At 40.0% G+C, this 12,424-nt stretch overlaps 1 protein-coding gene across 3 annotated transcripts in view; it reads left to right on the top strand.

Annotated features, from left to right (window-relative positions):
* Positions 1–12,424, top strand: part of LOC122808957 (semaphorin-3F-like) — a 961,051-nt gene that overhangs the window by 891,919 nt on the left and 56,708 nt on the right. For all 3 annotated transcript variants that reach the window (XM_044080116.1, XM_044080115.1, XM_044080117.1), the window contains one exon: positions 4,968–5,125. In XM_044080116.1, coding sequence (XP_043936051.1) covers positions 4,968–5,125 — 158 coding nt within the window. The remainder of the gene's footprint in view (positions 1–4,967; positions 5,126–12,424) is intronic.

Below are 12,424 nucleotides of genomic sequence, written 5' to 3'. Positions count from 1 at the left end.
AAATACTACCAAAATAAAGGCAGCTGGACTTTAGCACTGCTGCATGACTGTACCTGGTCTTCCAATTAACTTCTTAGCTGGGGTTTCTCGGTGTCTGTCTTCTGCATGATTCCTCAGTCAGTTTAAGATTACTGTTTTGCTTTTTGTTAGGTTGTCCTATTTCTTCAAATGTCCTAAAAGGCATGGTGTAGGTGAGCTTGGAGATCCTACAACTTGCCCACAGGTCTGCATGTCATGTGTATTGGTGTGCAAGTGTGTGTGTGTGTGTGTGTGTGTGTGTGTGTGTGTGTGTGTGTGTGTGTGTGTGTGTGTGTGTGTGTGTGTGTGTGTGTGTGTGTGTGTGTGTGTGTGTGTGTGTGTGTGTGTGTGTGTGTGTGTGTGTGTGTGTGTGTGTGTGTGTGTGTGTGTGTGTGTGTGTGTGTGTGTGTGTGTGTGCATGTTTGTGGTGTGGTGCACTGCTAAATCCTTCAATGAGAATAATTTTCTTGGGTGGCGAAAGCCAGGGAACCATTTTGGGTAGGCTTATATAGGCCCCAGGACCGATAGCCTAGTACCTACCTATAAAATGTGCAGTATAGCTGTCAGTAATATGCACCCAGTGATTATCTTGCAATAGTTACACAGACCTCAGTTAATAAATGTAATTCTACAGCTTGAAAAATGTCTGAAGGAAAGTGAAGAAGCTATCAAAATAGCATCTGTCACAAAACATTGTAGAAAAAATGCCATTTGAAAACCTTATTCACCCACCTTAAAACAGTAGCCGAAAACTGATTAAGAAAATATCTGCTAAATGTGGTATTACTGTATCAACTTACGATGATATTTTTTGTTAAATGTCTTATTATGGTAACTACTTATGATGATGTTTTATATTAAATGTCTTATCATGGTAACAGCTGGGACATTTTCTGTTAAATGTCTTATTTTGATAACTACTTATGGCATTTTTATCACGTGTTTTATTCACTTAACTACTTACGGTGCTGTTTTCTGTAAAATGTTTTACTGTGGTAACAGCTTATGTGATGTTTCTATTGAATGTCTTATTTTGATAACTTCTTTTAAGTTCATATGTACTTAATAGGCTATTGATCTGAGAGGATCACAAGAAACCTAGCCTTACATTTCCATGGTAGTTTTTTTAGCCCTTATATTTTGTGTATAAATAAACCAAAGCTGACCGAACAAGAATATGTTGGACTATTACTTATTGCCCTTTTCCATAAGGGACATGGTACTAAACCAGGAACAAATGTACACTTTTCCATACAGTCAACCAAATTTCATTTGAACAGAGGAAGAGAAGTATTTTGCTTTATGTAAAGAGTGTATGATGGTTCCGTAGGAGCAATACTCCCTGTGATGGGGCTGTAGCTGGCTGATTTAGCACCCAGTGATTCTCCTATATCTAGCACCCCTCAACACTAAGTTGAGGAGAAAATAAAGTCTGTTCTTTGATCTCCAATCTGGCACTACTCCTATTAGCAATGCCAGGTCTAAAAACACTTTGTACTCCTATTGAGAGCCAAAAAATAGCTCTGTTCTCTGATTCTGGCACACTCCTTCCTTCTTTTGCAAAGAAAAGTGCCAGATCTTGACAGACTCTTTCTGTACATGAGAGCAACATAAAAAACAGGTCTGTTCCCTAATCTGGCAGCTCCTCTTCACAGTTATGCGAGAACCAAAAATTAAAAAAAAAAAATGGATCCTGTCGAGTGCATTCCTTAATACTTACCCTTCTTCCCACCCTAGCTACACTTCTACTCTCTAATACATCTCTATCCCCTCCAACTTGTCTTGTTTATATTGAAAAAGAGATTGAGATTGCTATCTTGATTGGGTGTTTATGCTACCACCGGACTTCTGAATGTGTAATGGGTCTAACAGAATAGGGTCTGTTGAGGCTGTATACACAACACAGAAGTCACCTCTTAGCCTGTATGATACAGAATAGGCACAAAGCCTTGAGATGGTCTGAATAGATTTTATGATTTAGGTCCTTGATTTTTTTAGAGTATAAGCATGCAGTTGTTACAGTTGTGCAAAGTGTTTTGGACAGGTACGTATGGAAGGAAGTATTATGTTCAGTGACTGGCCAAATGAGCTGAGTACAGTTGAATGATTACATTCCTGGATCTGGATGCCATACCTTTAGATATAAGCTGTACAATAAAAAGGAGTTCCTTACAATAATGGATACATGATAATTGAAAGACAGTTCATTGTCAATATAAGCTCCCAATTCCCTGACTAGAGGATCACCTTAGAGTTGTAATGCGATAGTTGCAACGGTGGCCTTTCTTGCTGAAGGAGATTATTGTACATTTCATGGCATTGGGTGGTAGTCCATCAGTTTAACACCAGCTATTTGTTTGGGAAAAGCCCTCTTAGAAGGTATTGGTGTACTCTCGGGAGATTATGATGGCACCAAGTTTGCAGTCTTCTACAAACTTGGCCAGCCATAGACCACTGACATATACTTTCACCTCCATGAAGTAAGTGTCAAAGAGGTGTAACCCAAGGACTGAAATCTGGGGTACACCACTAGTGACAGGCCTTTTGGAGGGGGTAGAGCTGCTCACTCTAATTTCCTGGATTCTGTTTGTGAGGCAGTTTGCTATCCAGTTAGTTACATAAGGCTTTGCATTTAACTTGGAGAGTTTATCTACAATGCCTGTATGTGGGATGGTGTCCAACACCTTTCTGAGGTCTAATTATGCAGTGTGTGCTGATTTGTCCTCATTCATTACTTCAGTAACTTTCTCAAAGAGGTCAACCAGGTTGAGTAGACAGGATTGCCCCTTGACATATCAAAACTGGCTTGGGTCAAAAGTTTGTAGTGTGCCTATGACCTTACTTATTAAGTCAATAGTGATCCTTTCCATAGCCTTACAGATGAGACTGGTTAGGTTTACAGGTCTATAATTACCTGGGTCAGTTTATGCCCCATCCTTGGGCAAGGGGATGACTGTTGCTGTCCTCCATTCATCTAATACAAGTGTTTATTGTTATGCTATCTTTATAATATTTTGCATTAAATTTATTGTGGTAACGAATTACCATGATATCTTTTATAAAATGTATTACATGTCTTATTGCGGTAATGATTTGTGATATTTTTCTATCATATTTCTTATTTTGATAACTATGATGTTTTCGATTAAATGTCTTATTTTGGTTAACAATTTATGGAAATTTTTTTCTGTTAAATATCTTGTAGTGGTAACCTCTTAAAGTGATATTTTCTATTACGTGGCTTACTGTGGTAACTATGATGATATTTTCAACTAAATATTTTATTTTGGTAAGTAATTATGATGTTTTCTATAAAACATTGTATTCTATTAGTTATTAAGGTATTTTCTCTTAAATATCTTATTGTAATAACTTATGGATTTATTATTTGGTATATATCTTACCAAGATAAGTACTTATGCTGGTATAATCAATTAAATGCCTTATTGTGGTAAGTATTATGGTGATATTTCTCTTAAATGTTTTACTGAAGTAACAATTTATGATGATATTTCTTGTTAAATGTCTTATTTTAGTAACTACTTATGATATTTTCAATTGCATGTCTTGTATGTTAACCACTTATGGGGATTATGGTAATATTTTCTATTACATTCTGAATTTTGGTATCACCTTATGCTGATATTTTGTACTAAATGTGTTATTGTGGTGACTATATATGAGGATATGTTCATGGAATAGCAGTTTCAGTCACAATAGCAACTAATAAGTAGTGGCTTGGGGTGTTCGACTATAAGGTTACTTCTGAAGGATATCATACCCTTAAATTAAACTGATGCACCAGCTGTGAGTATTATGCCAACACCAATGAGTACTAGGTCTGAGTACTATGCCAATGCCAATGAACTCCAGGTCTGAGTATTATGCCAATGCCAATGAGTACCATGTCTGAGTATTATGCCAATGCCAATGAGCAGCAGGTCTGAGTATTATGCCAATGCCAATGAGTACTAGGTGGTGTGAGTATTATGCCAATGCCAATGAACTCCAGGTCTGAGTATTATGCCAATGCCAATGAGTACCATGTCTGAGTATTATACCAGTGCCAATGAGTACCAGGTCAGAGTGTTATGCCAATGCCAATGAGTACCAGTTCTGAGTATTATGCCAATGCCAATGAACTCCAGGTCTGAGTATTATGCCAATGCCAATGAGTACCATGTCTGAGTATTATGCCAGTGCCAATGAGTACCAGGTCAGAGTGTTATGCCAATGCCAATGAGTACCAGTTCTGAGTATTATGCCAATACCAGTGAGTACCAGGTCTGAGTATTATGCCAATGCCAGTGAGTACCATGTATAAGTATTATGCCAGTGCCAATGATTACCAGGTCGGAGTGTTATGCCAATGCCAATGAGTACCAGCTCTGAGTATTATGCCAATGCCAGTGAGTACCAGGTCTGAGTATTATGCCAGTGCCAATGAGTACCATGTCTGAGTATTATGCCAGTGCCAATCAGTACCGGGTCGGAGTGTTATGCCAATGCCAATGAGTACCAGCTCTGAGTATTATGCCAATGAGCAGCAGGTCTGAGTATTATGCCAATGCCAATGAGCAGCAGGTCTGAGTATTATGCCAATGCCAATGAGTACTAGGTGGTGTGAGTATTATACCAATGCCAATGAACTCCAGGTCTGACTATTATGCCAAAGCCAATGAGTACCAGGTCTGAGTATTATACCAACGCCAATGAGTAGAGCTACAATTCTGACAACAGCAAAGATAACAGCTGTCATTTGTAAATGCAGGGGCAAAGCAGAGAAGTATAGTCATTGAAGAGTTGTGAGTGTTTTTCCTGTAAGGGTTGATGATTTATAACAGGTTCTGCTTATTTGTATACAGTTACAGAAAATATGCCACAGTTTTCTGATGCCACTCTTAAAGTGGAACTAATTCTAAATGTAATATCACTTTTTTTCTTTATAGCAACAACTGTATGTCTCGTCTGATATTGGTGTTACTCAGCTGACCTTGCATCGCTGCAGTGTTTATGGGAAAGCCTGCGCTGACTGTTGCCTGGCACGAGATCCATACTGTGCATGGGACGGGGAATCTTGTTCAAGTTACACACCAACTTCAAAGAGGTACTGATGGCATAACAAGTTCACATCAGAAAGGTGAAAGATAAATAAAACAGAAAATGGGGTGTAGTGATTGCATTGTTGCTTTTGGGTCCACCCAAATGTTACGTTTGATGTATTTGCCTTTAGTCCAGAGAAAGCACGGCTTTGTGAGTTTACCTTCCATAGCAATTGAACGTTGAGAGGAATATTCTTAGAGAAACAGTACTGTGTTTAAACTCAACATCAGTCATAACTTTGTCTGTTTCTTCAAACAATTTTATTATCACACCCTGAGGGTAATGTCTTTCTCATGTTATTGTTCCTTCTGCATAAGTCACTATCAGCCCAAAATAGTTTTCATCTCCACTATGTTCTATGCAAGACTGTTGCATTCCTTTACCAATTATTCTCTGAAATAGTATTTACTTGTATATATTGTGAAATGTGCTCTTCCCTATCACTACATATCCTGTCATGATCCCTTCCACCTTTTCTTTAAACTCAATTACCCAGCATCCCTCAATCTTGTAAGTCCAGATTGTGTCCTCCCTCCTTTTTTCTCTTCTTATGTATATATCCTATGTTTCTCTGCCTCCCCTTATACACCATACCCTCCCTTCATCATGACTACCTTAGTGGCAGAACTCTCCACCCAGTCTAAAAACCTGAGTTCCTTTTTTGAATGGCTTCCACAACTGCATGTATGTCTCCTATTATGGTATTATGAGAGGCTAACTCTTCCCTGGATTCAGACCCCTACCCAAACTGTACATCCCACAATTCTGTTGATGTTTGCCATTACCTGTTTCTTCTGGCCATGTTCACCTGTTCCTGAAATGATACTCCAATGTCTCTTTCTTTTACGTCTTTGCTACTTAATGTGGGTCCCCGTATTTTTACATGTTGGTGACTGTTCTCACAGTTTATAAACTTACACTTCCCTGTAAGGTATACCAGTTACGATTTAGCCACTTATCCACCCATGTAGACACCTTAAGCTCCTCCTTATACCATCACAGCTTTCTGGGGCAATGTCAGAGGCTGTACTAAATCAATTAGCACAATATCCAGTGGGTTGCCTATGTATGACTTCACCATTTTTAAGTTGCACTGGCATGACCTCATGTCCATAAAACTATAGTGATTTTCTTTGATGTGGGAGTTTGGTCACAGAAATTCCAGAGATCCTAACTATCAGTATTCATTTACTTTCTCTGGGAGTAATTCAAGACTGACTACCTTGTAATTATTTTTTTCTTTATACTTGGATACTGTTATGCTTTCCTTACTTTTTTTCTGACCATAGCTAGTTATAATTCCGACTTTAGCTTTCTTACCTACCTTGTGGTATGCTTCCTTTCCTCCTTGTTGCCTTTCCCCCTCTTCTTCTCCCCATGGCTTTCTTCGGGTGCCCTCATATTTATCCTCTCTTCTTTCCTTATTGAGTTTTGTTCATTTATTCCTCGCTGTTCTCTTCATTTTCCTCATACGTTCTGCATGGTTTATTATTTTATTTATTTTATTTTATTTTATTTTATTGTACATTTGTTGACCGGGCTAGTCTAACTGGATATATGTCCATTTTCAGTAGAGGCCCGGGGAGAAAAGCTCCAAGCATAGGCAGTGACATCTCATATAATTACATGCAAATAGCAAACAGAAATAAAAAGTAAAAAAATAAATAAATAAATAAATATATATATATATATATATATATATAGCCATCCTGATGTTCCTGGCAGCTCTTTAACCGTCACTTCTTACTCTACTACAGGATGTTTGGTTTAAGTGTGGGTTCTAGTTTCCTGAAACCCAAACATGTCTGATCTCATGTCGCTGAAGCTACAATTGTTGCCGCATGTCAATTTGTTCTACTGTGACCCCAGCCTCCCCTTATGAGCTTCCTCTTTTTTACCTGGCTCATCTCATGACCCTCTGCAGAGACATGTTGTCCACTTTCTTCAGGTCTGATGGACTTACACATACCGATGCACAATTGCTCTTAGCCATAGTGCATTCCTGTTAATTGCTAATTACTATCATTTTCTTTTCTTCCCATTCCAGTGAGCATTTCATTAACGTTCTTATTGACTTGACCACTTCTACCCCTCTTTTGCTGTTACTATCTTGTTTGAACAGTTTGTGTCCTGGGATTAGCATATCTCATTCCACTGACCTGCTGCCCATGTCTTAATCACTGCTCCACCTTGCCCTTATACATGCAATTCACTCTCAGCTTCTCTGTAGACCTTGTGCTGTATACCATGTAGTTGCTTGTTTGTTTTGTTTTATTGTGTTTGTTTGTTAACCGGGTAGAAGACCCTTTTCAACAGCAATCCAGGCCACAAGGCAGTCACAACAAAAGTACAAATTAATTAAGAAGCTATAATGATTGAGCACATAGGTGATGAAAAAAAACAATTACATTGACCAGAATAAGCAGAATAGTAAACAAGAATCAGCTGCGAAGTATGCACTGTGCATGTATTTACAAATTTGATAACAGTTCAGAATGGCAGAGAAGAGCAGTAAAAACAAAGAAAGGAATGTTAAACTATTACATGTACATGTAAAATTGTCAGCACCAGTAGTAAAACATCATATTACTTTCTACCACCATTACTTTCTGCTGGCTCTTTCCTTTCCCCATTTCTATGCTTTCCTTACTTAGTACTGTGCTCCCTACGCACCTGACTTGTCTTTGCTGTTTCAATGCCCAACCCCACCCTCTCCCTTTCTAGTTAGTTTAAAGCCATCACACATCTAGTTGTCTGCCTTCTTTAATTTCTTTGTCACTGAAATGATGCTTGTTTGTTGTGTACAGCTTCAGAGTCTCCCATGCATTTTGCCAATCCTAACATAAACCATAATTTTGCTTTAAATGCCATTCCCTTGTGTTTTTTTTCTTCTCTTGTCTGTGTGCCTTGATGTGGGGTGTACTTCAGAGAAGACTACACAGATACTATCCTTACACAATTCTGTTGTCTTTTCCTTAGCCCTGCCCTCACTGTTGCTTTCTCATGATCAGTTTGATATTATGCATATTGTCACACATTGTCTGATTCTTCTGTTCTTCACTGCACCCCTTATTATTATTGGCACTGACACCTCCAGTACAAGCCCCAGTATAGTTTCCACACTTCCCAGGCTCATCCTTATACATTTTCTATATTATACCAACCCTCCATAACAGACCCCCTTCCCCAGTGTCTATCTCTTTTTCCTCTTTCTCTCCATCTCTCTTCCACACTGTTTTCCTGTGCTAAGTGTTTCTGTTGCATTTCTGACTGAGTCTTCTGCCAAAATCCATTCATTGTAGGTACTGCTGCAGCATAGAGGAGATAAATCCTTAACTATGGCCCAAGTGACCCGAGTTTACACATACAGAAGAGGATGGAAATCTCAGAGCAGGATGTGGATGTGCACGATCCTTTGGAGGAAGGGTGGCATTACATTGGTTACTCTGGGTACCTGCTTACAGCTCATCAATCCACCAAGTGATGGTAGCCTTCACTGCCAAGTGTATGGGAACATGAACTCACAAGGGAGGGTATTCAGATTCCCTATAGTGATGTGTGTAGCCCATCCCCCAGCCAAAGGGTGGGGTTAGGGACTTACAGAAATGCTATCATTGCCAGGATGCTAGTGAGAGCACAAACCTCCCAGTGTCTCCTTGTATGATGGCCTCTCTGAATGGTCCTCTCCCCATCAGATCTGGCAATTCCTCACCATTAGGAAAAGGATGGGCTGGAGTCTGGTAAGGGGGAAATTTGTTGGTCAGCAGACAGAGGAGGAAAATGCATGTGTGCCTTGATGCACAACCTATAAGCAAGGGTGTGGCATTTAGGTTAAAAAATGTCATTGTTTCACTGTACTCAGCCCTCATCAAACCAATCATTGAGCAAAATGCCCCCATCAGTATGTAACTGACCAGACATGTGCAATAACTGGTTTTCACACAAGTCACTCATAAAAAGAATACAGGGCATAAAGTACATGTCCTACACAGATTGCCTGAAAGCCCTGTTCCTGTACTTGATATCCTACATGCTGATGAGAGTTGTTCTATACCTGACTTAAAAAGCATCCTCTGATCTCATGCTAATGGACATATTACACATCCACAAAACAAACAGCATCAGAATTACCCAAGCTAGGGACCTAAACCTAACCTGTAACATAAATAAGACATGCTGGAGAGACAGGTATGTGTCTCAGGGACTACCACGTCTCTGAAACAGGCTTCTTATCCATGTCAAGCAGAGATCTTCCCTAACCCAACTCAAGAAAAAGTTGGATCAGTGGATGGGAAATCAGAAATTTACCCCTGGTCCGGTACTTATCTGTTTATGTTAAGGCCTTTAATTAAGTTGGCCTTGCAGAGCCTGGCCTGCAAGGCCATGGAACGTATCATCATGGAACTCATAAACAAAGACATTGGTAACCTCCAAACTCTGGATCCCACCCAGTTCGGGTTTGTGAAAGGCAGATCATGACTCCTGAACCTGATTGAATTCTTTGAGGCAGTCACCAAAGCCGTAGATGAGGGTAAGGTGGTTCACACAGCCTATCTTGACCTCGCCAAGGCTTTCTACACCATCCCCCATTCTGGAATTATAGCTAAACTCACTAAACTAGGTATAAATCCCTACATCACAAGATGGGTTGCCAACTGGCTCACTGACAGAACCCACACTGTAAAATTTGCACACCCCAAATCTGACCTCAAACCAGTGACAAGTGGAGTATCACAGGGTTCAGTCCTGGGACCTCTCCTGTTTGGTATCTACTTCTCTGAAGTACAGGCTAACACAGAAGGCCTCTGGCTAACGAAGTTCGCAGATGACTGCAAACTAGGAACCATAGTCGAGTCCACAAATGATATGGAAATCCTACAGAAGGGCCTCACTGAGACAGATGCCTGGTGTCAGAGCCATGGCCTCAAGCTCACTGCCAAAAAGTGCATTGTCATCCCCTTTGGTAAAAACTCTGCACCCATGAACTACTACATAGACAGCAGTCTACTTAACACCGAATGTGTGATAAGAGACCTTGGGACCCAGGTGGACAGTAGTCTGTCCTTTGATAGTCACATCTCCACAGTACTCAGGAAGTCCTTCTACGTGGCACACCTCATCATAATAGGGTTCTCATCCAGGAAAAAAGAGGTCATTGTTCCCCTCTACTCGACACTCATTAGACGCATTATAGAGTACAACGTCCCTTTTGGAATGTACCTCACAAGACATCTGCAGCAGCTGGAAAGGCCACAGAAGTACCTCACAAAGAAGATTACTGGCCTCAAACAGATGCCCTACACTGACTGTATCAAAAAACTCCAGCTTTACTCCGTAGCATATCACCTACTCTGAGGTGATCACTGCCTAACATATAAAGCTATGTCAAACCCAGAGCTGTTGGACATACTACATCTAAAGAAATCCAAATCCCTCTGAGCTACACAGTCTAGGGACCTAAACTTTGTCACCACAATAAACATGACATGCTGGAGGGATAGATTCCTGTCCCAGAGACTTCTCATACTCTAGAACAGGCTACCCATCTATGTCATGCAAAGTACTTCATTAGCACTCTGCAAGAAACATCTTGATGAGTGGATGGGAAATAGGAAATACACCCCAGGGATCACTTCTGTGTCTCTGCTCAACAGTAGCACAGGAAAATAACTTTCTTGGGTGACGTAAGCCAGGGAAACTTGTTCGCTAGGCTTGTGTAGGCCCTCGGGCTGATAGCCTAGTATCTACCTATGAATAGATAGAGGCAGCCTATAAATGCTTGACTACCCATACCCAAGCCTACATATACCCCATAAAACAACCTTAGAATATCAACCTGCAAGATACATCTGGGAAACATTGCTAGGCTTAAAAAGGCCCCCAGGGGTTGTTAACCTACTAATCACTGATGAACCTACAGAAAATACAATTCCAGTGCATCGTTTGAACCTGTTATTGCTTCCTGTAGTGTTCTTTTCTCATCTCGATGTCTCTCCTTTTACTATTCTGTCAGTAGTCCTGCTAGTCCTGCTTCCCTAACTCTACATAAAATCTCCTGTTGTATCCATTCATTGAATTCCAGTGCACTTACTTTAGATAATCCCTTCTTTCTTTCTTTGTCAACTCTCTCACCGCACCCTTTCTTATTATTGTTTTGTTAGTCCTTGTGTCCACTACCCATACATCCCTTTACATCTTTTCCTTCCATCCCAAAGCATTCTTCATAGCATTTCCACTTCTCTTTGCTGTGCTCTCATCCTCCTTCATGTCCTGTATCCTGTCGCTTCCCCTAGCACTCTGAGCACTATATTACAAACTTTGTACATTGCTCATCATTCCACCTGCCCTATCCTTCAGTTCATGCCCCCCACACCAGCTTTTGTTCTGAGATAGTCCTTACTGCTAAGTCACTTAACTGTTTTCTCCTTACATAAGGGGGGGACTGTTTTCCTTTTCTACCTTATTTTAGGACTCACTGTACTAGTCTCAGTTCACTGCGTTCCCCTCCTGCCACCATTCTTGTAGATGTTGGTGCCGTTATTCCCATATCATAAATTGTTCCTTGTAATGCCTAAGCAGACAGTGTATGTTTTTTTTCTATTTGATGCTTTTCTACACCCATTACATCAGCAGCTCCCTTCCTAATTTTTCATGGTTTATTCATAACACAGTGTCCATGAAGTCGTTCATCATTACTATGTACCTGTTGCGTAACTTTCTGTTATGTATTGCTTATATTAAGATAGCTTTGTAAGCAGTTTCATTGGTTCTTCTGTAGATGTAAGCTGCTTTTCAGTTAATCCATATCACCGATATAAACTCACCTCATGCCATATTGCAGAATAGTTACCCTGGGTCAGAACTCATTAAGTGTAAGATAACTGGAGCTGTTTGCTGGTTTAAGTGCTCCCATTATGCTGTTCTGCTCTGTAAGAATACCTGCACAAAGCTGGCCAAATCAGCCAGTCCTGTAAAGTTCAAATTTTACATGGGATGTAGATCATATTGTGGAGGTTTTAAACTCAAAATTCAATTTAAATACCTTTGGAATTCTGAATATTTTGGGCTATAGAACCTCCATTGCACAAACAAATTAATTATTCCGTTAAACTGATACAAGATTTATAATGTACAACATTAAGTGAATAACTGCATTTGATGTCACTCTTTCTAATATTATTTTGCAGTTGTACAGGGACATAGCAGAGCAAAAAAGTGCAGAAAAATGTTCAGCATGACTGTCTTTGCTTCCTGGTAAGTCTTGCATTGGTTTATATCCCTTCTGTCCTTCAGCAGCAGCATC

Source organism: Protopterus annectens, chromosome 8.part0 (genome assembly GCF_019279795.1).
Source record: "Protopterus annectens isolate FY-2018-M chromosome 8.part0, PAN1.0, whole genome shotgun sequence".
Taxonomy (NCBI): Eukaryota; Metazoa; Chordata; order Ceratodontiformes; family Protopteridae; genus Protopterus; species Protopterus annectens.
Note: the sequence above shows the minus strand (reverse complement) of the source record. Positions and strands in the feature narration are given on the sequence as shown.